Raw genomic sequence first — 17,918 nt, 5'->3', positions numbered from 1 at the left:
TGTGTGTGTGTGTGTGTGTGTGTGTGTGTGTGTGTGTGTGTGTGTGTGTCTTTTATATTCATTCATCAGTTAATGGACACTTAGATTGTTTCTATATCTTGGCTATTGTGAATAATGCTGCATTAAACATGGGAGTGAATATATCTCTTTGATATCATTTTCATTTCCTTTGGGTATACACCCAGAAGTGGGATGGCTGAATAACATGGTAGTTCTATTTTTATTTTTTTGAGAAACATCCATACTCTTTTCCATAGTAGCAGAACCAATTTGCATTTCTACCAACAGAGTACAAGGGTCTCTTCTTCACATCCTCACCAACATTTATCTCATCTTTTTGATGACAGCCATTCAAACAAGTGTGACATCTCATTGTGGTTTTGCTGAGCATCTTGTCATGTACCTGTTGGTCATTTGGATGTCTTCTTTGAGAAAATGTCTATTTCCTTTGATCATTTTTAAATCAGATTGGTTACTATTGAATAGTATGTGTTCTTTATATATTTTGGTTATTAACCCCTTATCTGATATACACTTTGCAAATATTTTCTCCCATTGTGTAGGTTACCTTTCCATTTTGTTGACTGTTTCATTTGCTGTGCAGAAGCTTTTTAGTTTGATGTAGTCCCACTTAGTAATTTTTGTTTGTGCTTTGGTGTCATATCCAAAAAATCATTGCTAAAACCAATGTCAAGGACCTTCCTTCCTATGTTTCTTTCTGGAAGTTTTACAGTATCAGATCTTATGTTTAAGTCTTTGACCTATTTCAAGTTAATTTTTGAGTGGTGTAAAAGTAGAGGTCCAATTTCATTTTTTTGCATGTGTTTATCCACTTTTCCCAATATCATTTATTGGAGAAACTATCCTTTACCCATTGAGTGTCTTGGCTCCCTGTCGAATATTATTAACCATATGTGTGGGGATTTTATTCTGGGTTCTCTATTCTGTTCCATTATTCTATATGTCTATTTTTTATGCCAGTACCATATTGTTTTAATTACTATAGCTTTGTAATAAGTATAGTTTGAAATAAGGAAGTGTGATACCTCTAGCTTTGCTCGTCTTTCTCATGATTGCTTTGGCTATTTGGAGTTTTGGGGGTTCCATACAAATTTTAGGCATTTTCTATTTCCATGAAAAATGTCTTTGGAATTTTGATAGGGATTGCATTGAATATATGGATGGTTTTGGTTAGTATGGACGTTTAACAATATCAATTCTTCTGATCCATGTCAGAAATCTTTTCACTAACTTGTGTTTGATTTCTTTAAACCATGGCTTGTAGTTTTCATTGTTACAGATCTTTCGCTTCCTTGGTTAAATTTATACCTGGGTATTGTTTTTGATGCTATTGTGAAATGGGACAGTTTTTTTTTCCAGATGTTTCATTGTTAGTGTATAGAAATGCAACTGATTTTTATGTTGATTATATATCCTGAAACTTTACTGAATTTAATTAGTTCTAACAGTTTTGTGGTCTAATCTTTGGGATTTCCTGTACAGGCATACCTTGGAGATATTACAGGTTCAGTTCAAGACCACCACAGTAAAGCGCGTATGGGAATAAAGTGAATCATAATTTTTTTTTTAAGATTTCTTTTTATTGGGGAATTGGGGAAGGGGAACAGACAGTCGCTGTCCTTTTGTTCTTCAGTCCAGCTGTGGAGGATGTCGCTTCACTGGCCCAAGTTGGCACCATCATTGCGCTCTTCCCGGGCAAGGCAGATCAGTCGCTGGCTTCTGGATGGCCGCTCACAGTGGCTGCTGGCTACACACGGTAGCCCATGGCAACCCACTGCAGCAGGGGCTGCAGCCTACACCGTTGCCGGCGACTCACGGCAGCCCAGCTCCAGGTTGAGCTGTTGTTCAGCATCTTAGCTGTAGAGGGCAGTGTCACTGGCCCTCATATGTGGGATCCAAACCAGGGTCCTCTGGCATCCCAAGCCAGCTCTTAACCAATGCGCCACCTGGCCATCCCCATAATCTTTTTGCTGGTGGAAAGCCTTGCCTTCAGTTTGTAAAAAAAAAACCAAAAAACCCCCACATCTGTGAAGTGCAATAAAGTGAGGCACACAATACAAGGTATGCCTGTATATAAAATCATATATATTTGTTTTCTGCAAATAACAAAAATTTTACTTCTTCCTTTCTGATTTGGATAGTTTTTGTCTTGCCTAATTGCTGTCGCTAGGACTTCCAGTATTATTATTGAATAAGAATGATAAAAGTGGGCATCCTTGTCTTGTTATCTAAGGAAAACTTTCAAGTTTTCACTGTTGAGTATAAGGTTAGCTGTGCCTTCGTCATATATAGCCTTTTTATGTTGAGGTATGTTTCTTCTATACCCAATCTGTTGAGGGTTATTATCACAAAAAGAGGTTGTATTTTGTCATATACTTTTGCTGCATCTATTGAGATGATCATGCAGTTTTTAGCATCCATTTTATTAATGTGGTGTATGACATTTATTGATCTGAGTATGTTGAACCATCCTTATATCCCAGGAATAAATCCCACTTAGTCATGGTGTATAATCCTTATAATGAGTTCTTGAATTTAGTTTGCTAATATTTTGAGAATTGTTGCATCTATTTCATCAAATATATTCTCTATAGTTTCCTTATAGTGTCTTTATCTGGCTTTACTCATTACTGGTCTGTTTTGTATTTCTTCCTGATTCTCTCGGTGGGTTCTACTCTTGGGAATTTATCGATTTCTTCAAGGTTGTCTAATTCTTTGGCATATAATAATTGTTCATAGTAGTCTCTTATTATCCTATGTATTTCTATCGTGTCAGTTGGAATGTCTCCTCTTTCACTTCTGATTTTGAGTCTTTTTTTTCGTGGTCTAGCTAAAGGGCTCTCAATTTTTTTTATCTTTGAAAACCCAGCTCATCGTTTTGTTGATCTTTTCTATTGTTTCTCTGGTCTCTATTTCACTTATTTCTGCTATGGTCTTTCCTTCCTTCTGCCAACTTTGAGTTTAATTTATCCTTTTTGTAGTTTCTTGAGGTGTAAAGTTGTTTATAGGAGAGCTTTCTAATTTCAATATATATATTTATCACTATAAACTTCCCTCTCAGAACTGCTTTTGCATGGGTTTGGTATGTTGTGTTGTTTCCATTTGTCTTGATACATTTATTTCCCTTTTGATTTCTTCTTTGACCTGTTGGTTGTTCAGAAGTGTGTTGAGGATGAAAAAAAATAAAAATAAAAAGTGAAGAAAAAACAAAACAGGGCCGGCCGAGTGGCGCGATGGTTAAGAACTGGCTTGGGACACCAGAGGGCCCCGGTTCGGATCCCACATATGCGGGCCAGTGACACTGCCCTCTACATCTAAGATGCTGAACAACAGCTCAACCTGGAGCTGGGCTGCTGTGAGTCGCTGGCGATGGCGTAGGCTGCAGCCCCTGCTGCAGTGGGTTGCCATGGGCTACCATGTGTAGTCAGCAGCCAGCGTGAGCAGCCAGCAGCTGCAGTGAGCGGCCGTCCAGAAGCCGGCGACTGATCTGCCTCGCCCGGGAAGAGTGCAATGATGGTGCCAACTTGGGCCAGCGAAGCAACTAGACTGAAGAACAAAATGACAGCAACTTGTCTGTTCCCTTCCCCCCAATTCCCCAATAATAATCTTCAGAAAAAGAAAAGTGTTGTTTCCATATATTTGTAGACTTTCCAGCTTTCCTCGTTTTGTAGTTTCTTACCATGTGGTAAGAAAAAATAGTTGGTATGATTCTAATCTTCTTAAATTTGCTAAGACTTGTTTTATGTCCTATCATATAATCTATCCTGGAGAATGTTCCTTGAGAAAAATATTCTGCTGCTGTTGGATGTAATGTTCTATATATGTCTGTTAGGTCCATTTTGTCTAAAGCATGGTTTATTTCCAACATTTCCTTGTTGATTTTGTCTGGATGATCTATCCATTGCTGAAAGTGGGCTATTAAAGTCCCCTATTATTGTATTATTGCCTATTTCTCCCTTCAGATCTGTATTTGCTTCATGTGTTTAGGTGTTCTGGTGTTGAGTACACATATATTTACAATTGCTTTATCTTGATGTATTGACTGACTGACCGCCTTTATCATTATATAATAACCTTCTTTGTCGCTTACCATTTTTGGCTTAAAGTCTATTTTGTCTGATATAAGTATGGCTAGCTCCACTTTCTGTTTCCACTTGTATGTATTGGGTTGTTGGGAAAGTCATGATGCATTTTGCAATGGAAAACAGAAAAAAATATGTCATGACTTTTCCGATAACCCAAAGTATGTTTTTCCATCCTTTTACTTTGTCTGTGTGTGTTCCTAAAGCTGGAGTCTCTTGTAGACAGCATATAGTTGGGGTGTTTTGTTTTGTTTCATTTTTAATTAATCCAGTCACTCAGTCTCTTTTGGAGAATGCAATCCATGTACATGTATTTATTGATATGTACTTACTATTGCCATCTTATTGCTTTCTGGTTGCTTTGTATTTCCATTGTTTCTTTTTCCCTCTTTGTTTTTCTCCTTCTGTTTCTGTTTCGCCTTTGTAAACTGGTGATTTCCCACAGTGGTATGCTCTGTCCCCCCCTCCCCATTGCCTTTAATAAAATCCTTTGTGAATCCACTCTAGATTTTTGCTTTGTGGTTGTCACGAGGCTTACATAAAACATCCCATAGATCAAACAGTCTATTTTATGCTGATGGCAATTTATCTTCATTCACCTATAAAGGCTCCACCCTTTCCCTCCCCCTTTTATATTTTCGATGTCACAATTTACCTCTTTTTATGTTTAACAAATTATAGTAGCTATGTTATTTTAAATATTATTTTAACCTGTATGCTATGGTTAAATGGCTAATACACCATCCTATTATAGAATTAGCTTTCTAAATTTGAGTAGTTTCTCACCTTTGTCAGTGTAAAGGTGTTTCATGTCACTGATTCGCATCTTTTCATTTCATCTTGAAGAACTCCTTTCAGCATTTCTTGCAAAGCAGGTCTAAAGACGATGATAAATTTCCTGAGCTTTTGTCTCCTTCATATCTGAAGGAGAACTTTGCTGGATAGAATATTCTTGGCTGGCAGTTTTTATCTTAACACTTTGAATATGTAATTTCACTCTCCTGGCCTGAAGGGTTTTGTCTAAGGAATGCTAGCCTAATGGAGTTCCTTTGTAGGTTACATTCATTTTTCCCCTGGCTGCTTTAGCATTCCTTATCTTTGACTTTTGGTAGTTTCATTATAATGTGTCCTGGAGAAGATATTTTCACATTGAGCTAATAGGGTGATCTATATATTAGCTTCATAAATTTGAATGTCCAAGTCTTTCCGCAAGGTTTGGGAAGTTTTTAGCTATTATTTCTTTATGCTTCCTGCTTCTTTCTGTCTTCTCATCTGGATCCCCAATTATTCTGGTATTTTTCTCTTCTGATTGAGTCCCATAGATCATGTAGGCTTTCTTCACTTTTTCATTGTTTTTTCTTCTAACCGTATTGCTACAAAGTTCCTATCCCCTAATTTCTTTATTCTGTCATCCATCTCCTCTACTCTACTACAGATGCTCTCTCTTGTATTAATTTCATTCATTGATTTCTTCAGCTCCAGAATTTCTTTTAAATTGGGGAACAGTGTTTTTCCAGGACCCATCAGCTCCAAGTCAAGTAGTTGTTTCAATCTAGTTGTGGAGGGCGCAGCTCAGTGGTCCATGTGGGGATCGAACCAGCAACACTGGTATTATAAGCACTGGGCTCCAATGAACTGAGCTAACCGGCGGCCCGTTTGGTTTTTTATTTCTATCTCTTCGTTAAAGAGTTCCTTTTGTTCATGTATTTTCCTTCCTAATATCATTGAATATCTTGAGTTTTCTTGTAGCTTGTTGAGTTTCTTCAAAGGAACTAGAGTAGTCCCCCTTTACCTGCAGGAGATATTTTCCAATACCCCCAGTGGATGCCTGAAGCTGTGGAAAGTACCAAATTCTATGTTTCTTCCTATACATGCACACCTATAATAAAGTTTAATTTATAAATTAGGCACAGTAAGAGATTAATAATTTTAACAATATACTGTAATAAAAGTTATGTGAATGGTGTTGGGGCCATTATTAAGTAAAATAGGAGTTATTTGAACACACACAATGTGATACTGGTAGTCAATCTGATAACCCAGACAGCTACTGACTAACCGGTGTGTAGTGTATACAGCATGCAGATGCTGGACAAAGGGATGATTCACGTCCTGGGCAAGATGAACAGGCTGGCACAAGATTTCATCATGCTATTCGGAATGGCATGTAATTTAAAACTTGTAAATCGTTTATTTCTGAAATTTTCCATTTAATAATTCTGGACTATGGTTTACTACGGGTAACTAAAACTGCAAAGAGCAAAACCATGGATAAGGCAGGGAAGACTACTGTATTCTAAATTCTTTATCAACTAGATCACAGTATTCTGTGGCGTTGAGCTTGGTTTTTGGAGAATTACTGGTATCTTTTGGGGGTGACATATTTTCTTGATTTTTTACGTTCCTTATATTTCTGCATTGCAGTTTTCACATTTGAAGTAGCAGATAGCTTCTTAAATCTTTATTGGTTGCCTTCTCACGGAGTACTGGTCACTGGTGTTGCTGTAACAGGGGTTTCCTTGGCTTCTGAACAGGAAGAACTATTCCACTCTTATCACTCCCTCTTGTGGCAGAATTCTTAACCTTTTACATCTTGTCTTTTTATAACTCACCAGGCTGGCTGTTGGAAACTTCTTGTTTTCCAGAAAGTGGTGCTATAATTCCAGTTGGTTTCTCTCTTGCCCACAGATGCTGGGCAACACTTTTCTGAGAACACTCCAATTACTGGATCTGCTTTCACTATTGCACTCAGGAAGATACACAAGGATCTGGCCACAGAGTGGGAGGAGGTCTGGATTTGGCACTTGGGGTTTTGGGGGTACCTGCGAACCCAGTGGGGAGATCAAGTGGGATACTCCCAGAGGCTTGCGGGCAGACTTCCTGATGAAGTCCTGAAGCAGACACCAAGAACCAGGTTCCTTTAATGTGCTTTGATATTCTTATTTGCTTCCTTCACCTGATTTTCCCTCCCCTCAGTAATGGAGGTGTCACCTCAGTACTTTGGATGCTGCTGGAAAGAAATGGATTTCTCTAGCTGCAACCCACACAGCTGGGATAGCCAGGTGTTCACGCAATGTTTCCCACTTCCTCTGTGGGAGAGGTTGCCACTGGCAGACAGCTTAGCCCCATGCAGCTAGGTGCTGGCTATGTAACTGTCAACAAAAAAAGAACGTTTTCTTTTTGTGTCTCTATTGTAAACTTACTAACACACTCCATCATTTACTTTTACAAAAATTTAATAGCATTAAAGGAGAAAACTTTGCTTAAAGATTAGAATTAAACACCCATTACAGTAGATTTTCATTTATGAACAAAGGAAAGAACAGTTTAAAAGAAAAATGGCATAGTTTGAAAGGTACCATTACCTGCAATGATTTTTTAAAATATTTTATAATTATATAAAGTTAGATAAAGAATATGGAAATATTAAAAGTGATATTCATCTTTCATCTTCACTTCTAAAGAACAAGAAAACCCTCCAGAAAAAGAGAATTGACTAAAGACTCTGGGAATACATTTGACAGTCCACTGACAGACCTGAGTCTTTTAAGAAATATCTTTACTTTGACTCAGTTAACAAAGGAGCTTTCAATATGATGAGTTCTTCACTTTCCCTTTTATATTAAGGGAATAAATATGGTCATGGTTAAAAAGGGAGAGAAGACATTTAAATATTTGGGGGTGACAATTCAAACAGAAAAGCAGGTTTAGTTTACTTTTCTATATTGGTTGTTTTGTTATTGCTTATATTACAATTTATAAGGGAAAGTAGCTTTTTCAAATCTGGTAAAAAGTTGTAGAAATTCTTAGCAATCTTTGTTCTTAATTATTGGGCAATACGTCCATATTAGAAAAATAAGTTCCTTTTATAGTTCTAAATTAATCACTATTTAATAATCATTGCATATTATAGACTTATATATTGCATTTCATCTTAGCAGATTGTAATGTATAAGTAGTATAAAATAGGATTTATATATATCTTAGCAGGAAATAAAGGTGATGTAATAATCGTTGTAAATGGTTTTCACTTTTAAAAATGAATTTAAAGAAATACATTTCTGTCAAACTTAAGTGGACTTTTCCATAGCCCAAAAAAATGTAATTTAACTCAAATTTTTAACAAGTTATTAAAAGAAAATGTATGATATAAATTAAATATACTTTAACTAGTTCCAAATATTATTAAATATAAAGGTGTTAGCTCTGGTACATAAAGTATTTACAACTAATAAAAAGACTGTAGAATATACATGTTCTATGTATAAAAATAAGTAAAACATTTTATAGTCCAGTCCAAGGGATCTTTTCTAAACCAGGTTTTATCCATGCAACTGTATTATAATACCATCTCATTAGCATCACTGGAATACACACATGCATGTAAGAAATGTAACAATAATCTTAATTTAAAGTTCATACTGCCTTTTTAGGGCCCGTATATCTTCTAAAGTAAAATGTTTGTTTGGTTTGTCTGAGAGGTCATTAAAGAGCTGTTCAATTTGCTCCTTTTGGCCCTTGCTAATTAGTGTCAACATCATCTGAAAGAAGGAGAAAAATTATATTAGCATAAAATATCCACATTGTAAAATTACAAAAACCCTAAAATAATCAATCTGTATTAATAAAATATTCTGCCACTTACCTTAAACCTTTCTGCTTTACTCAGATATAAAAGATGCTGATATACCAATGAGGGATCTTTATCAATAAGATTATTTTTCAGAGACTGAATGAGGAGGAGGAATATATCCCCTTCAAGTTTGTTACTTAACAACATTGGCAAATCTTTCGGTTCAGTGATGGCTAAGAGGTGTGCACAGGATTCTTTATCTTTCCTAGTACTGATAGCATTTATAACCTGACCAAATTCATAGGCATTGTTAGGCTTGGCGATTGGTAGTTTTTCATAGCATTCTGATGTCCCATTGCTTGTGTCCCCCTTCTCAGATGCAAGGCAGCCAGTGGAGACCTCCTCTAAGGTCCTTTCAGGCTCATGGCCTTCATTCACCTTCATGGGGAAAAAAATTGCAATGTGACACAAACAGCCATTGCACACATGCCAAGTTACATTAAAATGAGAATTAAAAAACACAAGTAGACTGTATTTTAGTCAAGTTCTAAGTGAAAAATGTATAAATTGTAATAAATCATAAATCTACTTTTTTTAGGAAGAGAAGTTTTAAGGTATAGCATTCATGAAAGTATTCCTTTTTAAAGTTTAACAATATTTTTAACATTGAAAATGACAATACAATTTTATTTTTATAATTTTCCATGAATAAAACTGCTGTATAAAAGAAGACCTGTAACAACTTCATCTTTTCATAACTTTATATTTACTAATTTCCTTACATTTAACAGAGACGTGAACTTACATTTTTCAATTCTCTTAGAACAGTTTTTCTTCCCCCCTTAGAGGGGAAAAAAAACTTCCTAGGCTCTAGCCTCTTGCTCTCAGTAGAAATGTAATATGATAAATGGGATATTAATATTCATGAATACACAGGAATTCATGAGCTGACATTCTTCTTCACTAAAGGCAAAGCAGAAAGCTGCAGCGCAAGACATTGAGTTATCTGAAGTCACAAAGGTAGGTTTGATTCTGGGGTAGTCCAAGATCTCTGATGAGGCTTGTCTTGTTTCAGAGTGCTAAAAGGGTCTGAATCAAACTGGAAAATCTCTATAGGATGTGGCTTGCAGGGTCACTGAAATGAAGTCAGTCCTGTCAGGATCTCCAGGTCTACCCTGAAGCAAAGCTCAATGTCCACAGGCTCCCAGAGCACCCAGAGCGGAAGCTATACAAACCAAGGCCAGATGGGCGGGTGGGGGAAAGAAAGGAAGACTCTCAGTAATGCAGACTCCCAACACTGTCCATGAACCCAAGGTACGAAAATGCAATGGCTAATTATCATGGCAAAGGACAAGTTTTTTTATAATTGGTTAAAATTTCTTCATTGATCATCAGAATAAAAACACAAAATTAAAAAGTTTTTTGTAGAAATCATAGAGAACCTTAGAATGCAATATAAAATCCCTAAAAGAGGACTTGCAAAGATAACCAAATCCAAATACCTCTTGAATCTCAATTTTCCTCCTCTCCTTTTCTTTGTTGAATGATGCTGCATTATCCTTAATATTAAGGAATTTGGTTACTTCTTCTAGTTCCATCTTTGCCTCAACAATATTCGAATCTAATAGGAGAACTTTATTGAGATCGTTTAAACTTTTCTCATAATCCTGAAAGTAGAGAAAATAATTTTCATTCATAAAAGGAGAAGGGGCACAGATTAACCCATGTGGGAGTGAGTGTAAGCTGAGCAGTGCACAGTGTATGAGTGTTTCCCATTGGCGCCATGATTATTAAGTTAGGCCTTTCAGGTAACACTTGGACTAAAATATTATACAACCCATTACACAGCAAACATCCTCTATAGAAGCAAGAGCACAAAATCTGGGGTTAGAAGACTCAAGTTCAATTCTGTATCACCACCACCTTCACAGTCCCTACCACATGGTAGGCATTTGTTGTATGCTAAATGAGTTAGTGAAATAACCAACATCCCCCTCATAATAGCACCTACTACCAGTAAAACTTGAACAAGGTCCTACCTAATCTTTCCGAGCTTGTTTTTAGCTTTAAAATGATAACAAAAGTTTCTCTAGTCTAGTTTTCATAAGGCTGTACCAAGTAATAAATGAATTAAAAAAACATATGTGTGCTTTAAACTGATTAAAGGGCTATAAAAATGTTAGTTGTTACCATAATATCTTGTCCCATAAAACCCGTCACAGTTGTATACTGTCAAATAGGCTAGAGTCAACACTTATTCTTCCATAAAGAGTCAGACAATACGCTGGAGAGGTGGAGGGGAAAGAAAAGGAATCTAAGCTTAACAAAACACAGCACAAAATCTGGCAGCTGAAACAGATGCCACCGAGTCAGTCTGCTATGACAGGCCATATTCTACAACTACAGACTAGGCCCATGTTTTGATTAAACCAAAATTAATCCTGTGAAGAGGCCTCGAATTCCAGGGATGTGTAACCTCTCTGAGTATTCATGACATATCAATAGCAGCATACACTGGAGGCTGAGGCACGCGTAAGATAAGCTGGCGGTTATGTGACATTCCTGGGGGACTAGCTAAAATGGAATGTTTCTTCCCCCTCCACCCAGCAACACACCAGAGCAAGAGTGATAGAGTGATGTGCTTAAAGACACAACCTTAAATCTCCTCTAATTTTTAAAAAAGAAAAGGTACATTACTTACAAACTACAGCACATTATGTACTATTAATAACAAATCCCTACACCACTGTGTCACAACAGCACAGCTGGAATCTGCTACAACACAACAAATGACATTGTGTTTCTATCCTACCTGTTCCACGAGGCGCACACAGTGCAAGTGAAGGAAGTAGGGCAGCGAGGCAAGTTGAGGGAGTGGTAACAGCTAACTCTGACCATTTTCAGCATTTTGCAAGTATTATTATTTTACTCTCACAATAGCCCCATAAATACTATCTTTTATTGTCCCCATTTTCAAGATGAAGAGCCTGAGGAATAGAGAGATAATCTTGGGGATAATCAAGCCAGCAGTGCCCAGAAGGTGAATGGTGACACAGCTGTGGAGCTCAAGTGAGAAGCCTGAAACTAGAGATGTGTGAGCTACAGCCTTGGAAATGGAAACCTAAAGTAAGAGTCAGTACGATTTTTTTTATCCATTCCAGAAAAGTCTGTGCCTAAAGAGCAATCTGTCTGGTTGGAGGAGACCTAGGAAAACAGGAAATACACTTTGATAAATGTTACAACAGGGGCAGGCAAGTGTGACAAGAGGGCAGGACGGCAGCAAGGATGAGGACAGCATCAGGCAGGGAGGCGGTGGAAGACAGGGGCCAGTCTGCCAGGTCCCACAGAGTGGTCAGGCAAGGTTCACTCACGTGATAGATGGCAACCGACCACTTCCGTGCGCCAGGAACTACGAACATGGGGAGAAAAAACAGCCATGGTCCCGGCCCTTAGAAAAATTTAGGTCTTATGAAATAATAATAAACAAGTAAACAGATAAATAAGTATGGACTGTCATTAATGCAATTAAGGAAGTCAAAGGTTGAGATGGATACTAACTAACGAGGGGGCAGGAGTATCCTTTTGATACAGTTGTCAGAGAATACGAGGTCTGAAGCGAAGCCAGCCATGCAGAGTGGAGGGGGAAAGAAAGCTTATAGAAAGAGAAAGTGTGGCTCTGGCAGAAAGAAGGACAGTAAAAGTTGCTACTGACCTCATCAGGCCTTAAAAAAAAAAAAAAAGATGAAGTATAATCACACAGGTTTGTGATGTCATTTACTATTAATAGCTGCCCTTAAACTGTAATAATAATAATTTTATGATATTACTCGTTTTGAAATCGTGCTCTTGGAGCTCCCCAGTTGGTTGCAGACTCTGTAAGGCAGGCACCGTGTCCTCCTCACCTCTGCGCTCCCAAAGCCCAGCACGTCAGGGGCTCTCAATACAAGAAACAGATTGTAACTGAAAGTAAAATGTTCAGTTATCTTTTCTTGTGAAGAACAGCTGTACATTAAGGAAAGCTCTGTATTTTTCAAAGCTGGCACACACACACAAAATTAAAGCCAGTTAGAAAACAAACAAAAGATCCAAGAAAGCAGAGCATTTAGCTGAGGGCTGAGGCCGGGCACCTGCTCACAGGAGCCCGGGTGCCACTTCCTCATTCCAGTCCCGCTGAGGGAGCAGACCCAAGGCCTGACTTCTGACACATTTTATAAGCAGCTGTAGCCTCTACAGATCCCGAAATGAAATTCACTTAGCAGGTAACTCAAACTACAGGATATATAAATCAAGCTGTAAGAAGTCAAACCAGAAAAACGAGCTGCAGGCCTTATAATCTAGTGGGACAGGATTACTCAAAGTTGGGATTACCTTTCGGCATCATAATACAATTTCTAGAATTCATTCCAAAAAGTACAAAATTCTGGCCTTTCCTTTGGTATGCCTCTGACTTTCAGTCAGGTAAACAAGTTCAAAGCGTCAGGCAGCCGGAACAAGGTAAACCTGCTCTAAGAGTTTGGACATACGGCATCTCACGAGTCACACAGACCTACCATCATGCACCCAAATGCATTATGCTCAAAAAGAGTTGATAAATTTTGAAGCGGCCTCTTTTATTTGATGGCGCCACACACCATCTAGGAAATCTTTATGTGAGGTTTAAAAATGAGTGTGTTGCTCACAAAAAAAGGGGAGGGCACTATAAATATAGCGCAGCTGGAGCTTCCAGGTTGGCAAACCCATCCACATGCTGGGGGAGGGTGCACCCCAGTTCCATGGAAACAGGAGATCCTGCGCTCAGGACCCTTCTAGACCTCATCTTATGTACCTCTTCATCTGGCTATTCATCTGTTTTCCTTTATAATGACCTCATAACAAACTGAGAAGGGAGACAGGGAAGGCAGGTAGCTGCACTGCTCCACTGGCATGGGGGTTGTAGCACAACATCTGTACAGGTGTGGCTCTACTGAAACCTGAGTGGATCTAGGATCTAGAAAAGACAGATCACTCAGTACACAAAGACTGTACTCATTTAATATGCTACACAAAAATATGACTGTCTTCTCCCAACAAAACCTCAGTTTTACAGAATATATTTTTAGATATATCCACCTTCTGCAGTGTCGCCAAATCTGATCCATCATGCTGCCCTCTACTACCCTCTGGGGGTTCCCATCACCTTTAGGATCAAGCCCTGCCTCCACGGCTTGGCCTCCCAGACCCCTCGAGATCTGACCACCTCTCTCCAGCCTCACGCCCACCTGCACCTGGCCTCCGGCTGCACCAGTTCGTGCATAAATCCATAAAACTGTGCACAAGAATGTCACAGCAGCTTTATCCATAACAGCCCTAAACTGGAAACACCTAAATGTCATTAACTGGTGCATATGGAAAATAAATTGTGGTACATTCATACAACTCAATAAAAAGAAACATTCCTGAGCAAAAGAAGCCAATGAGTACATTCTATGATTACGTTTATGTTAATGTCAAACAGAAGCAAAACTAATCAATCTATAGTGATAGAAATTAGATGAATGGCTGCCTGGGTGTAGGGGTGAAAGAAGGGCGATTAGGGCAATGAGCAAAAGGAACTTTCTCAAGAGATGGAAAAGTCCTTTATCTTGACTGGGGGTAGGGTGGCTACATGAGAATATACATTATTCAAGTCAATGACCAAATTAAGAAAACCATTCCATTTATAATTGCATCAGAAAGAATAAAATAGGAATAAATTTAACCAAGGAGTGAAAGATCTGTACACTGAAAAATATAAGACACTGAAGAAGACACAAATAAATGTAAAGATGTTTCGTGCTCATGGATGGGAAAAATATTGTTAAAATGTCCATACTACCTAAAGCAATCTACAAATTCAATGCAATCCCTATCAAAATACCAATGGGATTTTTCCACAGAAATAGATCAAAGAATCCTAAAATTCACATGAAACCACAAAACACCCCAAATAACCAAAGCAATCTTGAAAAAGAATAAAGCTGGGGCATCATGCTTCCTGATTTCAAACTATATTACAAAGCCACAGTAATTAAAGCAGTACAGTATTGGTATAAACACACACAGATCGATGAAACAGAACAGAGCCTAGAAATACACCCACACATATATGGTCAATTAATTTACAACCAAGGAACCAACAATTCTGATTGGTCAAAGGATAGCTTCTTTAATAAATGGTGCTGGGAAAAATGGGTGGCCATGTGCCAACAAATGAAACTAGACCACTATCTTACACCATACATAAAAATCAACACAAAATGGATTAAAAACCTAAATGTAAGACCTGAAACCATAAAACTAGAATAAAACATAAGCAGGTAAGCTCCCTGACTTTGGTCTTGGCAATGATTTTTTGTATGTGACACCAGAAGCAAAGGCAGCAAAAGAAAAATAAACAAAGTGGGATTACATCCAACTAAAAAGCTTTTGCACAGCAAACCATTAACAAAATAAAAAGATAACCTACTGAGTGGTAGAAAATTTTTGCAAATAATTTATTTGATAAGGGATATCCAAAACATATAAAGAACTAATACAATTCAACATAAAAAAATGCAATCTAATTTTAAAAATGGGGGGGGGGCGGTTAGCTCAGGTGGTTAGAGCACAGGCTCATAACATCAAGGTTGCCGGTTAGATTCCCACATGGGCCAAGGAGCTGCGCCCTCCACAACTATTGATTAAAGACAACCACTTGACTTAGAGCTAATGGGTTCTGGAAAAACGCCTTCCACAACTAGATTGAAACAACTACTTGACTTGGAGCTGATGGGTCCTGGAAAAACACACTGTTCCCCAATAAAAATTTCTTTAAAAAATAAAAATGGGCAGAGGAACTGAATAGACATATTTTCAACAGACACATAAAAAGATACTCAACATCACTAATCATCAGGGAAGTGCAAATCAAAGCCACAATGAAATATTATTACCTCACACTTGTTGGAATAGCTATTACCCAAAAGACAAAAAAAATACGTGTTGGTTAGGATGCAGAGAAAAGGAAATCCTCGTGCACTGTTGGTGAAACTATAAACTGGTGGAGCCACTATGGAAAACAGTGTGGAAGTTCCTCAAAAATTTAAAAGTAGAACTACCATATGACCCAGCAATTCCACTTCTGGGTATATATCCAGAGGAAACAAAAACTAACTTGAAAAGATAGCCCACTTCCATTTTCATTGCAGCATTATTTACAATAGCCGAGACAAGGAAACATCAATGGGTAAATGGATAAAGAAGATGTGGTATATATATATATATACACACTGGAATATTATTCAGCCATAGAAAAGGAGACAATCCTGTCATTTGCAACAACATGAATGGACCTCGAGGGCATTTTGCTAAGTGAAATAAGTCAGACAGAGAAAGACAACTACCATATATGGAACCAAAACCAAACAAAAAACTCAAGAAACCAGCCCCCACTTCCCAGAACTGACAGAGACAGAGAACAGATTGGTTCGTTGCCAGAGGCAAGACAAGCAGTGGAGGGTGGACAATATGGGTGAAAATGGTCAGCAGGTACAAACTTCCAGTTATAAAATAAATCATGGTAATATAATGTACAGCATGGTGACTATAGTTAATAATACTGTATTATATATTGAATAGTTGCTAAGAGTAGGTCTTAAAAGTTCTTATCACAAGAAAGAAAAATTTTGTAATTATGTGTGGTGATGGATGTTAGCAAGAGATAGTGTGGTGATCACTTTACAAGTTATATACATACATGGAATCATTATGTTGTATACCTGAAACTAACTGAATATTATGTCAACTATCAATTAAAAAAATCTTTGAGGGCCGGCCGAGTGGCGCGATGGTTAAGAACTGGCTTGGGATGCCAGAGGACCCCGGTTCGGATCCCACATATGAGGGCCAGTGACACTGCCCTCCACAGCTAAGATGCTGAACAACAGCTCAACCTGGAGCTGGGTTGCTGTGAGTCGCTGGCGACGGCGTAGGCTGCAGCCCCTGTTGCAGTGGGTTGCCATGGGCTACCGTGTGTAGCCAGCAGCCAGCGTGAGCGGCCAGCAGCCGCAGTGAGCGGCCGTCCAGAAGCCGGCGACTGATCTGCCTCGCCAGGGAAGAGCACAATGATGGTGCCAACTTGGGCCAGTGAAGCAACGTCCTCCACAACTAGACTAAAGAACAAAAACGACAGCAACTTGTCTGTTCCCCTTCCCCCAATTCCCCAGCACTGTTCCCATCCCCCCAATTCCCCAATAAAAATCTTAAAAAAAAAAAATCTTTGAAGAGAAAAAAATCCAAGATCTGCACATTTATAATGTGTGAATTTCCTTGTATTAGACCTTAATCAAACTGACTTTTAAAAAATATCATTTCAGGAAATGTCATTTGCCAGTTCTGATTTTACCCTGTGATATTATTTTCTACAAACATGAACATTCATTCAAGTTTTCCATGCAGAAGAATCAGCATTAACAAAAGCATAATTATACAATACCTCCTTTGAAAATAAGGATGTGGTTTTCTTAGAAAAGGATGCCATTCTATAGTCTCACACTGACCACCAGCCAGCTTAAGGCCCAAATCACCATGAGCTTCCCAATCTCCTCTATGTCTCTACCATCTTCCATTCTGATGCCTTCCTCCCACCCCACAGACAACCCCAGTCCTTTGCTGGAAGAATCCAATGGCATCGCTGGCGGCCTTCAATAATTCAATAAAAAACCTTCCTGTCCCTTAAAGTGGACCTAGTGTAACTAACAACAGTCCTCAGGAAATAAGGAAATAAATCATAATTTTTGGGCTGGAAGGAATCTTAGAAATTATCTACATTATAATTAGGGAAAATCTGAGGCCTGTTCCAAGGTGTCAGGACTGGTTAGTACAGGACTGGGATTAAATCCCACAACCATCTCGCTCCCATTCCATGATTCCGAGATAGATGTTCATGAAAACCACATGATTTGTTCAGAGTTCAAATTTACATAGTAAAATAAAGATTTCCTCACCTTGAGTCCTTTATGTGCAAGAGCTCGTCTATAGCAAGCTTTCACATTCCCGTTATCTATCTGAAGCGCCCGATCACAGTCCTGCTTTGCCTCTTCAAACTGGCACAGCTTCAAGTAACAGAGCGCTCTGGTATAATGTAATGGAACTCAAGATTATGAAAAGTAAAGATAACATGTCCATAAAATTAGATAGCTAATAAAAATCAGAAAATAGCACAACGAGTCTATTTCTATACCACA

At 38.3% G+C, this 17,918-nt stretch overlaps 1 protein-coding gene across 1 annotated transcript in view; it reads right to left on the bottom strand.

Moving 5' to 3' along the window:
* Positions 1-6,269: 6,269 nt before the first annotated feature.
* Positions 6,270-17,918, bottom strand: part of SPAG1 (sperm associated antigen 1) — a 65,128-nt gene continuing 53,479 nt past the window's right edge. The window contains exons 17-20 of the mRNA XM_019642565.1: positions 17,679-17,805; positions 10,179-10,343; positions 8,749-9,114; positions 6,270-8,644 (exon numbers count right to left, since the gene is read on the bottom strand). Coding sequence (XP_019498110.1) covers positions 8,513-8,644; positions 8,749-9,114; positions 10,179-10,343; positions 17,679-17,805 — 790 coding nt within the window. The 3' untranslated portion in view covers positions 6,270-8,512. The remainder of the gene's footprint in view (positions 8,645-8,748; positions 9,115-10,178; positions 10,344-17,678; positions 17,806-17,918) is intronic.

Source organism: Hipposideros armiger, unplaced genomic scaffold, assembly GCF_001890085.2.
Source record: "Hipposideros armiger isolate ML-2016 unplaced genomic scaffold, ASM189008v1 scaffold_70, whole genome shotgun sequence".
NCBI classification, from domain to species: domain Eukaryota; kingdom Metazoa; phylum Chordata; class Mammalia; order Chiroptera; family Hipposideridae; genus Hipposideros; species Hipposideros armiger.
Note: the sequence above shows the minus strand (reverse complement) of the source record. Positions and strands in the feature narration are given on the sequence as shown.